Source organism: Neoarthrinium moseri (genome assembly GCF_022829205.1).
Source record: "Neoarthrinium moseri strain CBS 164.80 chromosome Unknown scaffold4_Wmoseri_CBS_16480, whole genome shotgun sequence".
Lineage (NCBI taxonomy): Eukaryota > Fungi > Ascomycota > Sordariomycetes > Amphisphaeriales > Apiosporaceae > Neoarthrinium > Neoarthrinium moseri.
Window position 1 is genome coordinate 238,531 of NW_026055118.1, and position 23,464 is coordinate 261,994.

General features: G+C 53.3%; 6 protein-coding genes across 6 annotated transcripts; 5 read left to right on the top strand and 1 right to left on the bottom strand.

Moving 5' to 3' along the window:
- Positions 1–2,547: 2,547 nt before the first annotated feature.
- Positions 2,548–3,646, top strand: JN550_001878 (uncharacterized protein; the record flags this gene model as incomplete). The annotated part of the gene is made up of 2 exons (XM_049313110.1): positions 2,548–2,655; positions 2,720–3,646. The coding sequence occupies 2 exons, from the start codon at positions 2,548–2,550 to the stop codon at positions 3,644–3,646; spliced, it is 1,035 nt and encodes a 344-aa protein (XP_049175939.1).
- Positions 3,647–6,637: 2,991 nt separating this feature from the next.
- JN550_001879 (uncharacterized protein) lies at positions 6,638–8,485 on the top strand (the record flags this gene model as incomplete). Its single annotated transcript, XM_049313111.1, has 3 exons — positions 6,638–6,680; positions 6,954–8,112; positions 8,170–8,485. 3 exons carry the CDS (start codon positions 6,638–6,640, stop codon positions 8,483–8,485), a joined length of 1,518 nt encoding a protein of 505 aa, XP_049175940.1.
- Positions 8,486–9,529: 1,044 nt separating this feature from the next.
- JN550_001880 (uncharacterized protein) lies at positions 9,530–11,155 on the top strand (the record flags this gene model as incomplete). Its single annotated transcript, XM_049313112.1, has 4 exons — positions 9,530–9,581; positions 9,658–9,932; positions 9,991–10,062; positions 10,121–11,155. The coding sequence occupies 4 exons, from the start codon at positions 9,530–9,532 to the stop codon at positions 11,153–11,155; spliced, it is 1,434 nt and encodes a 477-aa protein (XP_049175941.1).
- A 971-nt stretch (positions 11,156–12,126) lies between these two features.
- Positions 12,127–13,916, top strand: JN550_001881 (uncharacterized protein; the record flags this gene model as incomplete). The annotated part of the gene is made up of 4 exons (XM_049313114.1): positions 12,127–12,214; positions 12,332–13,150; positions 13,245–13,410; positions 13,469–13,916. The coding sequence occupies 4 exons, from the start codon at positions 12,127–12,129 to the stop codon at positions 13,914–13,916; spliced, it is 1,521 nt and encodes a 506-aa protein (XP_049175942.1).
- Positions 13,917–14,642: 726 nt separating this feature from the next.
- Positions 14,643–15,390, bottom strand: JN550_001882 (uncharacterized protein; the record flags this gene model as incomplete). The annotated part of the gene is made up of 3 exons (XM_049313115.1): positions 14,643–14,858; positions 14,910–15,290; positions 15,340–15,390. The coding sequence occupies 3 exons, from the start codon at positions 15,388–15,390 to the stop codon at positions 14,643–14,645; spliced, it is 648 nt and encodes a 215-aa protein (XP_049175943.1).
- A 1,532-nt stretch (positions 15,391–16,922) lies between these two features.
- On the top strand, positions 16,923–22,169 carry JN550_001883 (uncharacterized protein; the record flags this gene model as incomplete). Its single annotated transcript, XM_049313116.1, has 1 exon — positions 16,923–22,169. The coding sequence occupies one exon, from the start codon at positions 16,923–16,925 to the stop codon at positions 22,167–22,169; it is 5,247 nt and encodes a 1,748-aa protein (XP_049175944.1).
- Positions 22,170–23,464: the final 1,295 nt, after the last annotated feature.

Below are 23,464 nucleotides of genomic sequence, written 5' to 3' on the forward strand. Positions count from 1 at the left end.
AAGTTATCCAGATGAATCAACGTCATCTACGGCATCACTGGACACGGTCGGTCGGAGCAATTGCTGACGACGTCGGGAGATTGTCAGTTTGCCATGGTCGTCGCGGCTGGGTTAAGGTTATGCGTCTTCGACATTTTGACTTTTACCTTAAATCTTTGTCTCGGTCCCGGTTCTCCACATCAGGCCATGTCACCTAGCCCTACAGACCATTCATTACCCAAGTAGGTATGGAGGGTAGCTGCACTGCACTTAAGGCGAGATACAAGGCTCTTGCGGATCTTGCATTATGGCTGATCTTGCGCAGGAGACGAAAGTTTATCTACTTTATATGCAGATGCTACTCATCTCTCCCCGCGGTTGAATAACTTCATTCGCTGGACGGATGCTACTTTTCGGGCCCTTCATGTAGCCGAGAGAGCCAATGGGTTTTCATGTGTGGTATAGGCTGTACGAAGTACACGACTTCTCCAATTCAAGTTGTCATATCACCTACCTTGACCCTTCATTTCCACCATTCTCAGATCAGCTCAATGCATAGCACGTTTCAAGGACCACCGCGCATTTGTCAAATACAGTGTAGCTGTGTAAATCCGGCCTCAACACCTCAGACTTGTTGTACACGCGAGCAGGAGCACAATGAATCCTCACGACTGCGGCGTTGAAGAGTGTGTCATAGTCCGTGTTCATTAGTCGTGCCGCTCTTATTTCCAGACCATCGTCTCACGACCTTTGGATGACGAATCCCAAGCCAGGACGGAGTGTCAAGCCCTATATTGATTCGAACTGGGCTCTGAGACACCTTCGCTTTGTACTCAGACGCGAAATTCGAAAATTACGCAGACATTCAATAACTATGCGGCAAGCCGACTCGTGTCTGGCGCCGTCGCATTACTACCAGCTCTCGGGTTATCGTTAGCAAAGTTGTTTAACTGTCAACTATTGTTTGACTCGAAGGTCGTCTCACTGTAGAAATATGGACCGGGTCACAAAGTGACAAATGCGCAAGATAGTATACGACTTGCGCAAAATCCGGACAATGACAGCTCGCCAGATACCAGTCTATCAAAGATTATACCATCGATTCAAGTGAAGAGGGAGTAGTTAGTCAGAAGCGAAACCAGCCTGAACGACTGTCAGTTTGTCATATCAGGAGATCCAGCAACGACGGTGCAAAGATGAGATGATATAGGTACAGACAGCAACGGGAAGCCTAGGGTTGATATTACCACTATATCAACAGGTTCAGGGTAGGAGTTTGTAGATGGATTCTCCAACACTTTCCCACTGTATTCTTTATATAAGCTTCAAAGTAACGCAAAGATACCTTATTGAGCATGGATATTACTGTGCTCGTTGACGCAGTGCCCTCACTGCGATCGGGGTGCCATAGAATAGAATAGCATAAGTACACCTCACATGAGTCTCTATTAGACTGCGCCTGGACGGTGAAGACGGCACGAACCCTTTTCTGGCGCAAAAAGTGTCTATAGGAGTTCAGAGCAGTAAGCATTTTCTCTTCATTAACCCTGCTATTCTCGCATTAGTGTGGTGACAGAAGTTGCGATCCTTACGGGCCTCAGTAGTTATCCCCTGGTATGACCAAATGAGGCTGGGAGCAAATCCGACTAAAGGTGCCTACCGATCGAACATTGGTATTCCAACTCTCAACTGTCTTGAAGTGGATCACGTATCAGGCGGCTGGCGGAGGAATATCTTTCTTGACATGAACCTTCCGTTCATCCCGACCTCAATCCAGCGCACGGGCGGGTCGCGGAATGATGCGACATTTACATCGTTCACGATTTATTGTAGTTATTCTTCAAATCTGCAGAATCTGCCCAGGTGAGAAAACTACATTATTAAGATTACCTTCTGCTATTCTTCTAGTGTTGTGACCGGTAGGTTGTAGCCAAGCCAAACCAGGGGACATTGTCCCTAAGGGCTTTCTTCTGGCGTCCAAGGCATTTCAATTTAGATCATAACTTGCTGCGGCAACAATTTAATTGGAAATGGAAGTCTTATTTAACACAAGACCTCGAGATGTATGGGCTACACAGCTAGTTATACATTATTATAACGAGCAAGTAATTTATGCCAGTAGTCTTTAGGCTAGCGTCCCCTCTGCAACCAGCCTGGGGAAACGTGGGGTTTGTCCTCAGGGGTTCACTGATTGCCGTAGTGGTGTGCGCTACAACCGTTTTTGGATGTGCCGAGGTTGGTTGTGGTGCTCCGCAGATTATGAATGTTTAACTTCGATTGGGGTACTACATCACGTCTCTCGTGGTTTGGACGTTTTTTCAAGGTGCGATTTGTATATACTGGACAACACGTAGCAACAGTGATTTCATTCAGGATCGGCCAAAGGAGCAAGGTTAATCTTATTACCCGTGTGAAACAGTCATTTCTCGACTGGTAGGTTCACATGTCAGCCAGAGCATACTATGGCGTGACAGCACCGATTCATCTGTTAGAATGCTAATTTATCAATCTCAGAGCGCTGTCACCAAGACAAGAAGCCCTGTTTCCAGGAACGTATTGTTTTCAACCATGGCATCGTCCAATCTGCCTATCATTCTCTACCACTATGTGTTCTCACCTTACGCGCGCCGCATAGTCTGGTATCTCACCCTACGTAACATCCCCTACTCGCAATGCGTAAGTAACATGAAGCGGAGATACTATACCTCTGTCACATTCCGGTGCTAACATGTCTTGCCAGATGCAACCCCCGGTCCTCCCTCGGCCTGACCTCGCGGCCCTGGGGATATCGTACCGGCGCATCCCGCTGATGAGCATCGGGCGCGATGTCTACGCGGACACGCGGCTGATCCTGCAGAAGCTCGAGGAGCTCTACCCTCCCAGCTCGGAGCATCCGTCGATCTCGGCGTCGAGCGGCGACGGCGCTGCGCTGGAGCGTCTGCTCTCTCACTTCATCATCGACGGCGGCATCTTCATGCGGGCTGCCTCTCTCATGCCCCCCGATCTGCCCGTGTTCAAGGACCCCAGGTTCGTCAAGGACCGGGCCGAGCTCACAGGCGCGCCGCCTGGCGGCCCCTCGCCTTTCTCGCCGAAAGCCCTGCAGGCCAGGAGACCAGAGTCGCTGAGCGAGATCCGCGACGCGGTGGCGCTGCTCGAGAGCACGCTGCTGGCGGACGGGCGGGAGTGGATCCTGAAGACGTCCGGGCCGAGCCTGGGTGATATCGAGGCAGTCTGGCCGTTCCACTGGCTTACAACGATGCCTGGGGCGCTGCCGGCGGATGCGATTGGGCCGGCGAAGTTCCCAAAGGTTTTCGCCTGGATCAAGAGGTTCTCGAAAGCTGTAGAGGCTCGGCTGGGCGAAGTCGGCAAGCCGACCACGCTCAAGGGGGACGAGGCGGCGAAGGCAGTCGTTGGATCCGACTTTGCGGAGCACGACGAGCAGGTGGACGCCAGCGAACTCTACGCCACGGCCAATGGGTTCAGAAAGGGGGATACTGTCAGGGTCTGGCCGACGGACTCTGGGTCTTCGCACAAAGACGTTGGGAAACTGGTGGCCCTGACATCGAAGCAGATTGTGATAGAGACGCAAGGGACGGCGGGAAGCGTAAGGCTACATGCGCCTCGCCATGGATTCAGGCTGGGCAAGGCTGACCAAAGCAACCTATAAAGACGGTGTACTGTAGCAGCTATTCGGCGATTTGCCAATACGAGCTAACTTGATATGTCTATCTCGATATTTAGTACTGGTCAAGGAAGTATATTATATCCATAACCCCAAGCCAATTTTGCTTTGTTCGTACCGACATATTCGGGAGGAAACTGACTGGACCTCACGGACTAAGCACTAATCTCGTCAAGTTGCGATACAAGGTCTGTATATCCGTTCCTATGTCTCTAAGCGAAAGTTACCTGCCTATGTATTATGGGCATGGAATACCACCCAGGCCACCTGTGTCTACATAGCAAAGATGGTCTTCGAAGTCACATCAGAGTTTTCGCGAGCAGCACACGCTCATCTGCTCAGTATTCACCATGGACCCTGGGAAAAATAGAGAGCAGGCATCGCGGTTCGATTTAGACGTTCCTTGTGGGTGGGCCTCGACCGAAAGCCCGCAATTGTGATTGGTCGAAAGGCCCCCTGACGGGCTCAATAATGAGGGCCGCTACGGAGCACCTACCTATTCGGTCGGTCAGTTCGGGTATTTTGGCCGATATGACCTGATGACGACAACGTGTCCATCGTCCAGCCCTGTGTCGAATTGGGCGCGCCGCTCGAGCTGCTTCCCGAATGCGTCGCACCATTTTGTGGTTGATGAATTGATTGCAACCCTACGAACGACCTCTAGAGCCGCCAGGGAGACAATTGCCTCTGGTTGACCTCGTGCTCGTACATACATATTGTAAGTTAGTTGCGCGTGCCTGGGTCCATCTTCGCTAGGGTCGTGTGTCCCTGTCGCGCTAGACAAAAGCCACTAGACGTATTGATGCAAGGCGTGGAAGCAATTTCTGCGGGGATGGCATGCATCCCGTGCGTCATAGCCCCGAGCTGGCAAAACGTTGAATTTTTTTGTCGCAGCCGCTTCGTTCAGCCGCCGGCGGACCACACTCGAAAGGGCCAGTTGGACATCGTCTTGGGGCGTCTGTACCGTAGTCGGCTTCTTGTCAGGGGAACGACGTGCATGGGAATACGAGAATAGAAGCAGGAGAAAGAGGCTTTGCATTGATGATCTCGAATCCCTCGGGAGAGTTCTGCGATCTGGGAACCGATTCTGCGATTCTCAGGTAAACGGATGGGGACAGTTCCCACAGCTAGAGGCGCACTGGGTGGCTACTTGGGCCTGATGGAGGACAAAGAATGACGTAAGTCTGTCGATACCATCCCCCGGCACCTTGACATTGAAAAATTTCTGGCTCAGCGGAAGTATGATTTGATTGGTGAACCCTCGGCCAGACTCAATTCTAGACCGCGAGGATAGGAGATAAGGTCCGCGAGAATCATGATCAGTGAGAGACGCGTCGCACTGTTTGCGAAAGCGATTTCTTTGGTGCTGGCCTGAGCCTTCATAGATCATCGTGAGGATTGACTGTGTAGGTCTTCTACAGCGTCGTTATATGGTGTGCCTCCGAGGCGCTGACGAGCCACGCACTTCGCGATTTGTCAGACACGGACATTTTGAACGAAGACCAGCGGCGGCTGGTCATTCGATGAAGTTTTCGCCACCTGGGCATTGTGACCTTGCGACCAGTGGACGAATCGATGGTGATTGCCATATAGCGACTAGCGCTGGCAAAAGAAAGACAACCTTGTCGCTTGGAAGTAATAAGGAAATAAGCAGCCTTTCCAGGTCGGGCAAGCGACTCCACGAATTCTGGTGCGGCTAACATTTCATCTACCGTGAATTGTCCGCGTCTGGTGGGTGCATTTCTAAGCAACCCAAAGGCTAGAGAAAAAACGACGTTCTGTCCACACAGTAATCCGTTCGATAGTGGACACTGCTGTAGATTCGCAACGATTATTAAGCTCCCAGGTTAAAGCTGCACATGCATGGGACAGAGCCAAAAGGTAATACGGAATTCTGACAGAATAGAGCAGCACGATCAAGGCTTGAATTCCGACTTTGCACACCCCAAACCTCGGTCCGTTTCTACTTTGTCCTAGGCCTCGTCCTAGGTAGTGATTGTTGGCTGCGAACGGAGTTGACTCCTTTGACTTGTACGAGCAAGCGCGAGCGGACAGAGCTCCGGGACAGATACACAGAATAGACTAGACTGGATACCCAGGCGTGTCGAGCAGGCAAATAGTCGAGCGCTGTTTTGTTGTCGGGGTCTATCAAGCAAAGCGCCGCGTCGTCTACAACAGTTAGTAATGACCTTGGTCCGTTTCAAGAGACGGTCGGCCTTACTTGACGGCCAAACGGCAACACAAAGGGACGGGAGGCCAGACAATGGGAATGGGACCCTTTCAGTTCGTTCATTCGTTCACTCGTTCACTCGTTCACTCGTTTGAGCGAGGTGGTGGGGATGGAGGATGGATGGGATCATGATCCGGGCGAGCCAGCGAAGGGGCCAAGGCGCACTGTGCCGATACCTCGATCACGCCTTGGGCCCCCGTCAGACGCCAGGCCATTGGCCGCTTTGGAACGCTGCAGCCGTCTGGCCCGCGTGGGCTAGCGTGCCTGCTCCCTGACCACTCGTGGGCCCCCAGGCCCCAAGCAATTGTCGGGGGCTTTCACGTCTGCTGTGCCTGCCTCCTCGCCCAAATTCCACCCCTTATGTCACTTCTTCCCTCATGACCTCATCGTCCAGCCCTTCAACCCTTTGCAACCTTGGGACCACCACCGCACCGCACAGCACAGCACAACGCCTGCGTCGCCCGCCCGCCCGCCCATGAGTTGAGCGGCATCGAATCGAGGAAAACGTCGTCACCGGTTGACCAGATATCTCGTTGCTTTCCACCGCCGTCCCCTGCGCCCTGTCGTGCCGTGCCCAGCGCGCCGCCCGTACAGCCCAGAGCCCAGAGGTGGTTTGCCGCTGCCCGCCGCCCGCTGCCCGCTGCTAGCAGACTACCTCCAACACTCGTTACATCATTTCTCCTCCCCCCGACCCGACACTGCACTCAAAATACTGGTCAACACCCACAAGTCCCAACGTCGTCATCATGGCACCCACCGAGCCCAAGCCATCAGACAACCCGTCACCAGGTGAGTTCGCTGTTTTTGTTTCCGATCGTCCTGCCCGCCATCATCGTGGCTCCCTCTGCGCTCCAATCTCTTTGTTCGTGACCGTCGCCTTGTGCCCTGTCTGTCGGCCCTGCTGTGCTCGAGTGACCGAAGCTGCGTGCGCCTGGTTGCACGTCGTCACGTCGCCGTATGCAGAGGGGACATTGCCAACGTCGATCACCTTGTACTATTCCCATCGAGACATAATAACAAACGTGGCACGCCGTCGCTAACCAAGCTCGTCGTCTGCCACAGCTGCCAACGGTGACAAGAAGGCCGACAGTTCAATCAAGACCGAAGGCGCAAGTAATGCTGAGCCTGGCCAACCGCTGGCTCCCCCTCCTAAGCCCGGCGAGAACGGCGGCGACTACTTTTCCAGCAAACTCAGCCTCGAACCCAATCCCTTTGAGGAGTCATTCGGAAACGGAGGCACTGTCGAAACACCCGGCGGAACCAAGTTGCCCAGCGTGGCGGCCTTAACGTCACCGTCGTCCTTGCTACCTGGTAACGGGAACACCCCGTTCAACTGGGGTGGCGGGTCTCTTAGGACGGGACCACTCAGCCCAGCAATGCTTTCAGGACCGGCCAACGACTACTTTGGCGACACGTCTCACACCCTTCGCGGAGGCTTCACACCGAATGAGAGTTCCCTCCGGACGGGTTTGACTCCTGGCGGCAGTGGATCCATGTTCCCTGCCCCGAGTCCCAACTCACAGGCACTCTTCAACTCACTAGCAAGCGGCGGTGCCACTCCGGGTACTCTGGACTTCCAGCGCACCGCTCTTAACGCCGCGGCCAAGGCCAATCGTAGCCAGAGCCAGCAGCCTGTTACCTCCCAACCCCAGGAAGCCGCCAACGGCGTCGCCATCAAGGCCGAGGCAAAGCCGGTCTCGGGCGCCTTCGATCCCCACGATAACGACGCGGCGAACGGGCTGTTCATGCTGGCACAAGGAGCTCAGCAAAGTCAACAGAGGAACGGCGCTGCACCTGCCAATCAACAATACCCTGTTGGTGGCAACCAGCCTGTGCATGCGCACCCCGCCCCGGCCAACCCTGCCAATACTTCACCTCAAATGAACGGGAACGGCTCGTCTGCTGGTGCTCCGTCTGTCCGAGGAGTCAGTGAAGCCGCTAGCGGCGCATCAGAAGATATGGAACAGGCCCGTCCGGCCCGAGCAAAGGGCAAGCGAGGCTCTACCGGTGCTGCTTCTAATGGCCGACGGAAGGCCGACGAAGCCCCAGCCAAACAACCCCCGAGCAAGAAGGCTAAGACGGCAGTTGCTGCGCCACCCTCCTTCAACGGAGATGAGGACCACACCTCGGATGAGGACGACAAGGACGAGGACGAGGATGGCAAGCCGAAATCTAAGATGACAGACGAGGAGAAGCGCAAGAACTTTTTGGAACGCAATCGGTGAGTCCCAAGGTGTTGCCCATCGTGTGTGGAATATGTGCTAATCATTGATGATAGTGTTGCCGCCCTGAAATGTCGCCAACGCAAGAAGCAGTGGCTTGCCAATTTGCAAAATAAAGTTGAAATATTTAGCAGTGAGAACGATGCTTTGACAGCTCAGATCTCGCAACTTCGAGAGGAGGTCGTCAACTTGAAGACGTTACTACTCGCACACAAGGATTGCCCCGTCACTCAACAGCAAGGCCTACATGGTGCATTTATGCAACAAGCTATGGAAACATATAATCCTCAGATGAACCCGTACGGAATGGCTGCTCCGCCCATGGGAAACCAGCCAGTGATGGCAGGCCAAGCGCCCCGACGTTATTCGTAGGAGAACCACGTCGACGCTAGCCTGGCCGAGCCAGAGATGTTACCTGAACCGTGAGTGGACGAGGCATCTCCACTGGCCACTACACGACATCGTTCAGCTTCATCTGCAGACGCCCTGTTAAGTGCGTTGTGCTTGCTACTTTTTGAGTCATGGCTTGACCGTTCAATTATCTTTTATCAACTTAAATCTCTCATGGCGGGGGAGGATGTCTCCCTGCGCCTGTAACAACATTCTTGACCTGACGAGGACGACTGGATGGCGTTTGGACTCTTGATGGTTGTGAGGCAGTAACGCAGGGTTACCGAGATGCTCGGGCCGCTCGTGTTTGTTCATGAGGGGGCCATTGGGCCTCACCCTGTGCGTCTCGGCTGGGCATATACATCAAAAATGGTGTTTGGGGATGTGATTACATGGTTGCTTTGCGGCGTTGGTGGGAGTCTGGGGAAACAGGAACGTTTTGATTGTCAAATACGTTAACTGTTCGCGACATGTCTTTGCTCTTTATATCCGAATATAGTGCTTTAGTGTGCAGCGCAGAGCCTCCATATACGATCGGCTCACGCTTACGAGACTAGTGGAACATACACCGACTTGAAACTGACTTGTGTTCTTCAATTGTATGCACCCAGGACAGTGCCTCAGCTTGACGATAGTTGGTCTCCCCTATTGGACCAGCAACATTAGACGAGGGCGGAAACAAGGCCCAGCCGTTCGGGCTGGATGTAAAGCATGCCAAGCAAACCCGTCCAACTTTTAGTGTCCTCCACAGTCCAGCAGGTGACGTCAATCCACTCGTTTGTCCAACTGGCAAAGCACACGAATAACAAGTTCCCACGAGGTTGACGATTGAAAGCGCACGACTCCGTCATTCGTGAGTTCCCCTGGGTGATCCACCCCCCAAGTTAAGCTGGCCCACTGTTGCGGTAACCTAACGACTGATTCATCAACAACGTCGGCTTGGGGCGCCTCGCCTTCTCACCGCTGTATACCATCTTCCTTACCTATCCTTCCTTTCCAAATAATAAACAAGTGAGAATTATCAAAATGGCAGATCTCGTTGGAAAGTTGACCGCCTCTGGAGGCACCGAATCCGCAGGTAAGGCAGCATAGGTCTCTCACAAAGCCCTTGCGCAGCTCCACCCATGTTTGCCCGGCCGCTGATACTCGAGCAGGATTCCTGAACGATATCATCGAGCAGCTATGGCCCAATATCAACGTTGCAGGCTGCAAGATGGTCAAGGACATCGTCGAGCCCATGTTTGCTTCCATGCTCCCGGGCCCTCTGGCTACACTCAAGTTCGTCAAGCTCGACCTTGGCAATGTTCCCATGCGGGTTTCTAAGGTGGATGTCCACAAGGCCGATAACGACGGGATCAAGCTTGACATGGACGTGACCTGGGAGGGGAAGAGCGACATTGAACTGGATGGCAAGATGGTTCCCAAACTGGTACGCCCTTGCCGAGAAGAAAATATATTCGACTTGGGCATTGCTAACTGGCCGGTAGGGCATCGAGCATGTCCATTTGAAGGGCAGACTGTCCATTCTGCTTGCTCCTTTGACAAATGTCATTCCCTTGGTACGCTGTCCTACTTGGTCCATCCCCGCTTGATTTGATACTGACGGGAGGGAATAAGATTGGGGCTGCGCAAGTTGCTTTCATCAACCCGCCGGAGCTCAAGCTCGACTTCACCAACGCAGCCAACGTCGCAGACTGGGCTCTTGTGGACAAGGCCGTCCGCAAGGTCATCCTCAACATCATCGCCTCCATGGCTGTTCTCCCCAACCGCTATCTCGTCAAGCTGGACGGCAACAACGACTACTTCAAAACGTACTTGCCCCCCCTGGGCGCACTGCGCTTAACTGTTGAGAGAGCTGTTGGCATCAGTGGCCCGAAGAAGAGCGGTGCCAAGAGATTGTTGGCCAAGATCGTCAAGGATGTTCCCGACTGTTACTGCAAAGTCAACGTCGGCGCTGAGGAGGAATGGCGCACCTCGGTCAAGAAGAACGACAAAGATCCAGAATGGAACGAGACCCACGACTTTCTGGTGGCGGACTACGAGCAGCGGATTTTCCTCGATGTCCAGGACGACGATCTCGGCGGCGACGACGATATTGGCATCGCCACAACCTCAGTCAAGGACATCTTATTGAACAACGGCTCGCAGGAGTTAGCACTCACCCACAAGGGCGAGCCCACGGACGCCAAGATTGTCGTCCACGCCAAGTTCTACAACTTTGTCGAGGACGCTGGTGTGATTACATCTACCCAGAGTGAGAGCGAGGGCCAGATTGTCGGCCTTGCCACGGTGCTCATCGCCAGCGCCCTCGGGCTGCAGGGCCAGCGCGACGAGCTCAACCCCAGCATCAAGTTCACGTGGGGCGCCAAGGAGTACCGCACCGCGGCCAAGTCCTACAGCCCCGGAACGGACATCTACAACCCTTCCTTCGACCAGGCCTTTAGGATCCCGGTGACGGCGGACCTGCTCGCCAGCCCCGGAAACTTCAAGATCTCGCTGATGAACAAGACCGACGAGACCGGGTCGGTCGAGATCCCTTTCCAGGACGTCCTCCAAGCTCCTGGTCTGGTCAAGGAGGAGAGCTTCGACGTCGGCTCGGGCGCGACGGTCCGGGCGAGGATCTCGCTCCGGGGCTTGCAGGCGAGCACCTAAGTATTGCTTCTACGCGAGTCTTCCACTGTCGGAGCTGGTTGCAAACGATGTATACGATTTAATGAAATGTTTCTCTCCGTGCCCTTGATTCTTCGTTTGCAGTGTTGAGTTTCCATACGTGGTTGAGTTCTTTCTCGATGCGGCGTAGCTCGAGTCTTTGATGCGCCTGGCCCTTCACTATTGCCAGCCAGTCTTCTCTTCCAGTGTCACAGCAGATGGTAGAGGCTGGCAGGATGCATCAACTTGATCCGCTCTCCTGGAGCATCGTCGTAAATTTCAACCAGCATGAGAATAATGTAAACGGAAATGATTCAATAAAAGGCTGGAGTTGAGCCATGTTGCTGTGAAGGTAGTATAGTACCTGTTAAAACGTGAAAATCAAGTAAGCATTACATTGGATGCATTCTTTCAAGCCGGCTATATAACTAGTAGTCTGGCGTTAACGGATAATTAAAGGCTAGGTTATGCCGATCTTCTGGCTATATACCAGGTGCAGGTGTGCTTTGCAATGCAGAGCAAGAAAGAGAGTTTGGTTCCATTGGAGAGTGGCAGCACTGGGCACTCTGGGTGCTGGGGTTGGACGTTGGAGGGACTGGACGGTGGATCCGTGCGCGTCGGCCAAAAGAGGCTTAGCGCGACGGCTGCCCACCTCAATCAATGTTTATCGTGGGAAGGCGCATCGACCATCGCGCCTCAATCACGAGCCTCACATCAGCCAGACAGCTACGCCAGACGAAGGGATACGGTGCATCGATATTCGCTCGCGACAGCACGATCAACTAGAAGGGACGGGAATTCGGGACGGGCCGACGATACCCAATTGACGCGACTGCCGGTCCGCCTACGCGCTTTGTTGTTGGAGCAGAAGAGGAAGCCGGGGGACGGACGACATCACGATTGACCGAGCCGCGCAACAAGGCGCATCAACCATTCGCAACTTTCAAGCCGATGCCTGCAACGACTAGCCATCCATGACGACTCTTGTGCAGATACGCCAGCCGCTATCAGTCCTGAGCATGAGCAATCAGCCCAAGCGGCGCCGAAGCGAGCGCCTTGCCGGTACGTCTTGCCCAGTAGTCCCTCCGCCATGTTCTGCGAAACAGTTGCGCTGCAGCAGGGAGGACACTGCAAACTCTGGCCTGCCAGTGGAAATACTGATCATGCCCTTCTCCACAGCCTACGATGATTCAGACGGCGACTTCCATTTTACGCGGGGCACCAAGCGGGTAAAGACGACGCAGCCCGAGCCCATACCAGAGGACGAAGTCGCGTCTATTCCAGCGCCAGCCCCGAGGAAAGCTGGCAGGCCGCCGAAATCAAGCAAACCGCGCGAGGCGCCAGCCGAAGAGCCGCAGCCTGCCTCGCGAAGGAGGACGTCGACGCGGAAATCAAGCCAGGTAGCTGTGCATCAAGATGAACCAGCTCCGGCGCCACCGCCGCCCCAGAGAACGACGCGCCGGCGGCGGCGTTCTTCTTCGGAAAACCCGGAAGAAGCCAAGGAGAACGTAAAGGAGAAGGCGAAGGAGGTAGAGAGGCCACGCGCAAAACCGAAAGCTACAAATGGCGCATCCAAAAGCCGACATATCGACAAGGACATATCCCCCGATCTTTCGCCGCGGCCAGCGATATCTACTCCCTCAGCCTTGGAAGTGGGAAAAACGCGTGGCAAGGCAGCAAAAGCGGCGGATTCTAAGAAGATCGCATTGCCGTTCAGTGATACGCCCATCATAAATCGCAACAAGGAGATGCGCCGGAAGACGGGTGGGCGTCGAAGTAGTCTAGGCATGCGCGGACGGAGGGCAAGCTCCTTGATCGATAATGGACACAGTGCGATACCTCACCGCGAAGTTGACCCAGGCCAGTTTTACAAGCATATCGAGGCCGAGGGTCTTAGCGAACCTCGTCGCATGAAACAACTCCTGACATGGTGTGGCGAACGCGCATTGAGTGAAAAGCCGCCATTGGGGAGCTTGAATTCAAATGCTATACTTGGAGGTAAGACGATCCCCGCACCTGGCGAACGTGTAACTGAGCTCCAGATGGACCATTGGGCTTTTTGAGGCACAGGCACTGACATATCTTCCAATAGCTCGAGCGATTCAAGATCAGCTCTTGAAAGATTTCAGCTCGAAATCAGAGTTCTCAGATTGGTTTGCCAGAGAAGATGTCCCCAGGCCACCAGCAATCGAGAAACCAAATCCTAGAAATATCGAGCATGAGGAGAAGATCGCTGAGTTGGAAGAGAGGATAAAACGGTAAGCTTCAACCTACCCATATCAGTGAGGTGGCGCGGAGATTCTGACGCATGTGCAGCTTGAAAATGGAAAAGAAAACATGGCTATCCCTCAAACAAGCGCCTCCAAGCCTTCCGCCACTATTTGCCGATTCGGACTCGGCATCAACAGAACAGCAATTACCGGATTCCTCCCTCCTGGAGTCAGAGGAGGCTGGAATGCTTGCTACCTTGACGAGCTCATCCGTTAGCTTCGCCACCCTCAGGACGCAGGCACAAGCACGAATACAGGACCTACAAAGGTCATTAGAGTTCAAGGTGGATCATTTGGCGGATAGCGTCCACAAAGTTGAGCAGCGTCTCACCACCGCTGGTCGCGAGGCCGATCGTGTATTAGCTCTGAGCGCAGCGCGGCTGAAAGAGCGTGAAGAGAGGGAGAAGAAGAGCGCAGGCACCAAAGATATGCCTGTTATGGAGGTGCTCAGGAGTCTGGGGAGGATATTACCCGAAGGAGAAGACGCGGGATGATTATATGCAGACACGGACAGGCGCATGTCTATACCGCCATGGGAGTACGGATGATAAAGGCTGGACAGCTGTATGCATTGCTTGGAAGCCTTTTTTTGCTTGCTTTGGACCTGGAAGATACCACACGTTTTGCCCATTTAGGAACTTTCGGAGGGACGAATTAAGGGAGCCAAGAGGCAAAGGGAGAGGGAGAGACATCAGGTGTGGCTACCGCTTGGCACGCACTGCACAAGGCAGAGCAGCACGGACCGAAACCTGTGAACGAGATATGACCCAAATGAGGATGTGCTGTAGTCGTAGAATGTTAATCGAACGATTCCTGCTCGCCGGACATCTTACTGCTCATTAGCACTATCGAGTTGCCAAGATTTATAGGCATGTGAATGATACTGAGGTTGAGGAAGGTCACCTGGAAACGATGAAAACCTAGGTACCAACTATCGAGACCATTGACTGATTCTAAGCCTGTTTCAACAGATACAGCCCCGTGGGGGAAAGCATACGCGGTGGTGCCGTATGCAAGGGTTGGGAGCTCCTTCTCCAAGCTCACTACGATCTACCTTCCCTCGCGACTCAACCCAGAAGCGAGTAGCTGTGACTGACTGCAGTATGTAAACTCTTGGATCCAGTTCACCCAGATGTCCCTAATAGTGATACATGGCTTGGAACCATTGGCACAATAGCAGTATGGTAGTTCCCAGCCTAGACCCGGTCGACGAGGCCAGCCTACGTAATTTCGCCTCTGACGATGCCCTCCTCGAACAGCTCAAGGATACAGTGGAACGGCTGTCCAAGAGGCACAACTGCGCGAGAGGAGAGGTCCTGATAGCCGCGCAGGGAGGACACCGCGTCAGCCGCGGTCTTCTGCACGTCGCGATGCAAAACGGGATGCGAGGTAGTGTCTCCGTCTATAGTATTTCCTGAGCCGAAACACTCGCTGAGCTGACGCCTCGGGCTTGGCCCCGATCAGAAACTGCCAGATACTTGACTCACAGAAGTCACTTCCCATACAACGACATGATGGACGCCTTCCTCGACCTGCGGAACGTAGACGGCTGTACGGCGCTGATGCGGGCCGCGAGGAGCCCAGACCCTACCATGCTCGACATCTTGCTCCAGGCGCCGATCGACCTGGATGTCCAGGACCGGAGGCTTGGGTGGACGGCCCTCATGTACGCCGTTGAGGAGCTCCGAGAGTTCAACGTTGCCCTGCTGCTGCTTGCCGGCGCCGCGGTTCATATCAGAGACCACCAGGGTTTCGGTGCTGCCAGGCACATAAGACAGGATGGGTCGGGGGCCGGCAGACGGATCAAGGAACTCATGGGGTGGGCTGTCTATGGGAACCACCGACGCGTGTCTCGAAGATTGAGGCAGCTAAGGCGAATATGAGGTCAAGGTATGGTAATGGAGGCAAGGCGAATACGAGGCCTGCTGTTTTCTGTCTAAAGAGGGAGAGCGGGCAGTGCGACATCATGTTGACTGAGGTATATGCCTTTTTTCTGTTTTGTGTATCAAACTGCACGTCTAGTCTGTTGTATCGTTTGTTTGGTATTGTCTAGGGAAGCGATCAAAAGAGCACTTCGACTTCCACCCAATTTCTTGATATATGAGTGAGGAATGATACCGTCAAGTTACAATATAATGATGAGCGAACTAGGAATAGATTTTGCTGTTTGATAGCACAAAAGAGTTTCAAGCCTCAGTTCAGTCAACGTCGAAGTACCTCGTAACTTGTGTTTGCTGTGAGATAGCGCTGCTAGCATGAATATAATTTCGCACCCCGGAAAGAAAGGGTATTATCAAGTAGTACCCCAGGTTGCAGCGTATAACCCTGTAAGGGGAGACACAGCGCAAGTCCACCTTGCAACAGCCGCCAATTATTCTATGAATCTACAGCGCCATCAGATGAGGGAGTTGTGCCTCGTTGTGCCCAGTTCCTAAATCATTTACAGGCGATGATAAAAGACGGGAGGCAACAGCTAACCTAGTGATACAGCTAATGAGCTTTCAGCTGTGGCAGCCCTACTGGGCACCAGATCTAGAATTACAGTTCAATGCCCGGAGCGGGGTTCGTTGTCTAAAGTAGCCCATGTGGGGCAGTCGTTGAAGAGAAAGTCTGAGAGGCACATGATGCAGCAATCCATAGCCAAGCAAGTCGAAGAGAGCAGTGCACATCTGCGACGGGCATAACAAGAGCTATGCTCTGGGATGCATGATGCATGCTGTGCAGAACGGAACATTCATGTCGAACCCGGGTTTTGTCAGAAGCAGAGTGATTGGCTGGCAATAAGGGACCCCTTGTCCAGCGACACGTGAAGTCCGCCTGCAGCACAGCACGGCGCAATTTCCCTTATGACGAAGCCAATCAAATAACAATATTTGGGGTCCGAGTTCGAGAGTCGCGATCGCGTCGGCGGTGCCTACCAATTTGCCGGGAGTCACCCGTACCCGTCGCCGTCGCTTTATTGACAAGTGACCACCAAAAAAACAACGAGACCCCGTCACCAGGGACAACTCTCAGTGACGAGACCTGCATTCCACACCCTTTCGCACGACTTGTATACCTGGGGGGACTCTGGTCATCCCAACTGGCCCCAGCTGAGCGCATTTCGAGAGTCGTCGGCGGCCAGTCCGCCGGGCCCCAGAAACAGAGTTTGAAAGCTACCTACCCATCCGCCCTCAACCCCGACCGCGACCGGCCACCGACAACCGACGCTGTCTTGCCCTGGTGAATCGCAACCTGAGGCAAGAGATCAGGACGGTTCCCGCGTAGAAAGGGGGCATGAACAACTGGAGCGAAGCGGCGTTTCGACGTGCAGGGACGTGCTAGAAGCTGATCTGGGCCGGACCCCGTGTTGGAAGCCTCTACGACGACCGAGACGAGATACTGGTCGACGACCTTCGCATCCGACGCATCGCCTCAAGTCGCATGCCCATTTGTTATCCAGAACCACCAACATATTAGCGTAGGAGGCGAGGAGCACCTGCTCTCGAGCTGTCGCAATCATGGCTCCCGGCGGCGGCGGTAATATCAAGGTGGTGGTGAGATGTCGGCCGTTCAACAGCAGAGAGATCGACCGAGGGTCAAAATGTATCGTGGAGATGAAAGGAAACCAGACCGTCTTGACGCCACCACCGGACGCTGCGAGCGCAGGTGGTAAAGGTGGCAAGGACACAGCTCAGAAGGCTTTCGCATTCGATAGGTCATACTGGTCTTTCAACAAGGAGGATCCGAACTATGCCGGCCAGGAGAACCTGCACGACGACCTCGGAAAGCCCCTTTTGGACAATGCATTCGGAGGCTACAACAACTGTATCTTTGCCTACGGTCAGACTGGTTCGGGAAAGTCGTACTCCATGATGGGATACGGCAAGGAGCACGGAATCATCCCCAAAATTTGCCAGGACATGTTCCAACGCATCACGCAGCTGCAAGAAGACAAGACCCTGAAATGCACCGTCGAGGTCTCGTATCTCGAAATCTACAACGAACGAGTGCGAGATCTTCTGAACCCTTCCACCAAAGGAAACCTGAAGGTTCGAGAACATCCTTCAACTGGTCCATACGTCGAGGACTTGGCAAAGTTGGTCGTTACTAGTTTCCAGGACATTGAACACCTGATGGACGAGGGTAACAAGGCCAGAACGGTGGCCGCCACAAACATGAACGAAACGTCCAGTCGAAGTCACGCCGTTTTCACCCTGATGCTCACCCAGAAGAAGTTTGACACCGAGACCAAGATGGAGATGGAAAAGCAGGCCAAGATCAGTCTGGTAGATCTGGCTGGTTCGGAGCGAGCAACGTCTACTGGTGCCACCGGTGCTCGTCTCAAGGAAGGAGCCGAAATCAACAGGTCACTATCTACTCTAGGTCGTGTCATCGCCGCATTGGCAGATTTGTCCACTGGCAAGAAGAAGAAAGGGGCTGGCGGCCAAGTTCCGTACCGAGATAGTGTTCTAACGTGGTTGCTCAAAGACTCACTCGGAGGAAACAGTATGACTGCAATGATAGCAGCAATCAGCCCTGCCGATATCAACTACGACGAGACCCTCAGTACCCTTCGCTATGCTGACTCGGCTAAGCGAATCAAGAACCACGCTGTCGTCAACGAAGATGCCAATGCTCGCATGATCAGAGAGCTCAAGGAGGAGCTGGCTTTGCTGAGGAGCAAGTTGGGTGGCGGCGGCGGAGGTGCCGGCGGAAGCGGGATTGTCGTGCCCCCTGAAGAGGTGTACGCCGAAGGAACACCCCTTGAGCAGCAGATTGTCAGCATCACATCGGCAGACGGCACGGTGAAGAAAGTGTCCAAAGCTGAGATTGCTGAACAACTAAGCCAGAGCGAGAAGCTACTGACAGATCTCAACCAGACCTGGGAAGAGAAGTTGCTCAAGACGGAAGAGATCCACAAGGAACGTGAGGCTGCACTCGAAGAGCTCGGCATCAGTATCGAGAAAGGAAACGTTGGTCTTCACATGCCCAAGAAGATGCCACATTTGGTGAACCTGTCAGACGATCCGCTGCTAGCGGAATGTCTTGTGTATAACATCAAGCCAGGCACCACGACAGTCGGTAACGTCGAGTCAAATGCAGAGAACCAAGCAAACATTAGACTCAACGGAACTCGTATCTTGCATGAGCACTGCTCGTTCGAGTACGCCGCCGATGGTACTGTTACAGTTGTCCCCAATGAAGGGGCTGCAGTCATGGTCAACGGACAACGGATTAGCGAACCCAGTCGACTTCACTCTGGATATCGTATCATCCTAGGCGATTTCCATATTTTCAGATTCAACCATCCGATGGAGGCCAAAGCAGAACGTGATGAAAACCGCCAAACTCTTCTACGTCAATCTGTGACAGCGAGCCAGCTGGGTCTGGACCGCAACTCCCCCACTCCCACCACCCCATCAAGACCAGGGCACGAGCGGACATTCAGCAAAGCTGGATCGGAGTTTGGCGACAGTCGACCCGAATCACCGGCTCCAGCCCGTGATAAGGATTCAGACTGGTCTTTAGCTAGACGTGAGGCCGCTGGGGCGATCTTGGGTCAAACCGAGCAAACTCTTGCCAAGCTGACGGATGACGAACTGAATGCGCTGTTTGAGGATGTACAGCGCGTGAGGGCTGAGCGTGTCTATGGTAAAGAAGGCGATGAGGATATGGATTCAGTGACATCATACCCCATTCGAGAAAAGTACATGTCAACGGGTACAATCGACAACTTCTCCCTAGACACAGCTCTTACGATGCCGTCCACTCCCAAGGCCGGCGAGGTAGATGATCGCCTCAGGGAAATCCGGGAAACCATGCAGACACAACTCGAAAAGCAGAAAGAGGAGTACCAAGATCAGCTCAAGAGTGCCGAGGCGGCTAATGTTGAGGTTGAGGAGATCAAGAAAGAGAAGATCAAGATGGAAGAAACCTTGGTCCAGCTCAAAGCTGAAATGCAAAAGCAACTAGAAGTCCAAAAGCAGGAATTCCAGGCGAAGATAGAAAAGCTCGACCCCCTCAAGAGACCGAAACCTAAGGCGCGGCTGTCTGAGGAAGATATCAAGAGGGCGAAGAAAGCAATTAAGCAGTGGAGGAGCCGACATTATGTCCAGATGGCCGAAAACGTTTTACAGCACGCCGCCACGCTGAAGGAAGCCCAAATCATGAGTGAGGAGCTAGGTGAAAACGTTGTCTTCCAATTCACCGTGGTGGACGCAGGACATGCAGTATGCTCAACCTACGACATGGTGCTGAATGACGTGTCCAATGAAGGCGACGACATCGCCCTCGAGGAAGCTCAGAAGCCTTGTGTTGGTGTTCGAGTTATCGATTACAAGCACACCGTGGTCCATCTTTGGAGTCTGGACAAACTGCACGACAGAGTTCGACAGATGCGACAGATGCACCAGTACCTCGACCAACCGGAATACAGCCAACATTTCAAGCTCGACAACCCGTTTGTTGAACCTTGTATGCCGGAGTACTCCCTCGTCGGTGAGGTGGACGTCCCTCTTCGGGCCGTGTTCGATAGTCGGGTACAAGACTTTACTCTCGATGTATTATCGCCGCATACCTCGCATGCCATTGGTATAATCAAGCTTTCACTGGAACCGTCGAGTGCTCGCGCGCCTTCCAGTACCCTGAAGTACAATGTGGTCATGCATGACATGGTCGGCTTTGCTGAGCGAGAAGGAACTGACGTCCACGCTCAGCTCTTTATTCCCGGGGTTTCGGAAGATGGCATTACAACGACCCAAATGATCAAGGACTTCGACGAGGGCCCCATCCGGTTTGACAGTGTTCATAGTATGAGCGTTCCGCTGTTCGGCTCACAAGACGTGAATCTTCGAGTAGCTCTGTTCGCCAAAGTCTCAACGATGCATCTCGACAAGCTCCTCAGCTGGGACGAGATGCGTGACTCCGCACCGGGTTCCGAGAACAAGTCGAAGAAGGATGCTAGGATCAACGAGTCACACTTCTTCACCGAAGAGAAACATGATCTTCTCGCCCGAGTTCAGATTCTTGAGCTTTCAGAGAATGGAGAGTACGTCCCAGTCGAGGTCACACAGATAAACGAACTTGACAGTGGCACGTTCCAACTCCATCAAGGACTACAGCGACGAATAGCTATCAACTTGACACATAGCTCGGGCGATGCTTTACCCTGGGACGATATCAGCTCAGTACGTGTGGGGCGCATTCAGCTGGTTGATAATGCCGGCAAAACCCCTGATATGGGGCAGCCGACGCCAGACATTCCCTTGAGGCTTAGCTTGAAGCCAACTTTCCGTCAAAACGCCAATGGTACTCGCAGTGTCACTATCAGTGGACAGTGGGACTCCAGTTTGCACAACTCTCTTCTGCTAGATCGGGTAACTGCCGACAAGTACAAGGTGCAACTGAGGCTGTCTTGGGACATTAGCTCAGACAAGCTTGCAGAACCTATGAAGTTCTCCACTACAATGTTTTGCCAGATCTTGGGAAGATCGTTTATACGACAAGCATCAATGCTCTCAGCGCTTTGGCAAAACGTTCGAATAGTTCACTCATCCAGCATCATGTATACCCTCAACATGCGCCCAGCACCTATCAAGAGAGTTGGCGATCTGTGGAGGATCAATAGCATGCATGACTATGTCAAGGGCGAAGAGAATCTCAATAACTGGGCGCCTCGGGGCGTATCTCTCATTGGCGATTTCATTGCTGCTCAGAAGAAAAGGCGACGTATCGCAGAGATCGGCGGTGCTCAACTCTTCCTCAAAAAGATTGGGTTACCTGAATCGAAGAACAAGCCTGCGGAAGAGGATCACCATTCTGATTCGGACTTCTCTCCGGTACCTAAAGGCCACGATGATGATGACGACTCTATTCACGCCCTTTTGAATGATACACCGCAGACCTCCCGCCCCTCGACGCCTAAGCCAGAAGACGGTGAGACAAACGGCAATGCTGACAGCCAAGAAGAGAATCAAGAAGAGTCAAAGTCTGAGCCTACTGAGCCTGCTGAGACTGATGCCAAACCTGAAATCACGGAAGCACCTCCGGAACCCGAGTACAACGAGCACGAATCACGCATCCTTGATAAATGCCTGAAGTTATGGACAAGGCATCCAGACCCTGTCATCAAAATTCTAAGGCCAGAGAATACCGCGCCGCCGGCTGATGGTGTTGCACCTGAGACTAGCACTCCTCCAGAGCTCATAACGACAATTGTTCGTGTACCCAAGAATCCTAAGGTTTTGAAGGGTGGATACCTACTCGTACCCAACAATGACTCAAGTAAATGGGTCAAAAGGTTCGTCGAGTTGCGGAGGCCATACCTTCACATCCATAACGCAACGGATGGTGATGAAGTTGCCATCGTCAGCTTGCGCAACTCAAGGGTGGACAGCCAGCCAGAAATCCTTGCCCTTTTCAATGGTCACGACCCACATGACGACGATGAGGGTTCAGTGAGCGGAGACTTCCGACCCGGCCATCGGCGAACGTCCTCGGGACGTATAGTCTCTTCACTGTGGAACGGCACAGGCGGCAGTTCTGCTGGGCCTGGTCTTGGCGGCTTGAGCGAGCGCTTGCAAGCAGGCGTTTTTGCCGTCTATGGAACAGACAATACGTGGTTGTTTGCAGCTCGCAATGAACGCGAGAAGCTTGACTGGATCTTCCGGATTGATCAGAGCTATTTCTCGGGCAGTGGCAGTGCGAGCGGTAGTGGCGCCGTCAGCCCTCAGCGCGCAGATTACGCATATGGTGATGACTATTGATTTTGGCATTCGCGGTACTAATAAGAAGTCATGGATCTATACGATTCCCCTTAGTTTGGTATGAGGTCACGACACACTTTCTTGTCATAATGCGGGCATATATCCCTGGGCATAGGACCAACGTCCCACTCCGTACTGGAGTTTTCTTTTCTTTTGTCTAACAACGGCCTGTATCATAACGGCCACTCTTCCTGCGCGGAAATTCAGGCTTCACTTAGAATATACCCCCGTCGAGACTGGAGGAGGCTAAAGAGGATGCAATCAAATATAGACGAAAGGAAATCACTGAGCTTTAGATTACGTATTAATGCTATTGGAAGAAAAGGAGGCGTGAGATGCACCCAAGACACGGTCCACTGGCAACGGCATTGGCACGCGACACCCTCTGCCGTTGATGCGTCTCTGATCATGAGTAAATTATGTATGCATGCGACACACTAGACTGAAAAGAATGCTTCCGCTCGCTTTAGAAACCAGGCAAGGCCGTTTTCTAAATTGGTACCTGTAGAAAAACTTTGAGAGGGTCGGCGTTGCTGTACAGGTCTTATTCGGTCCGTGGAACTTTCCGGCGTAGCCGCGATTTACAGTTCGCCGTTGCTGCCGTCGCCAAAGCTCACTAACGCAAGTTCGGCAGCATTGTGCGAAAAGAGTTCAGCCTCACGCAGGATCAGCTACTCACGATGTCCCGATCTGTAAGCCGGCCGGTGTGTAGGACTTGCTCGGTACTGCGCCACGGCCTGGCTTGATGGACCATATACTCGGCCTGCCATCTATTACTAGCATATTTTCACCTCAAGCCACTGATCTAGTCGGTGCGACTGATGTCCATCCCCGAGGGGGTTCTATTGGTAAGGGAAACATAGAGAGTGCAGGTCTATTTTAGGAATCAGCAACTCGCAACTCCACGGAAGCCACCGAGCTAGATCAGTAGTGTAAGTAAGCTCAGCCTTACCAACAGGCTGTATTGTAGTATACAGCTGGGTGCATGTTCGGAGCTGGATATGCACTGGTTTTGATGCAACGTCACACATGTCGGTACACGTCTAGCGGGAAAATAAGCTCCCGGGGTAAGCTGAGACATACTGCGCTCTTCTGGTTGGCTCCCCAGAAAGAGGCATACAGACAAAGGACCAGCCTGGTCAGTCGAGCATGCGCAAAGGCTTCGTACGATGAGCGGGCGTCCGGCATCCCATGAAAACAGCTCATATTGAGGCTTACACCGCCTCCACGAGTCAACGCCATGTACAATGCTTCGAGGCCGCCTAGGCCGCCCTCGAGTCGCACGAGATGTTCAT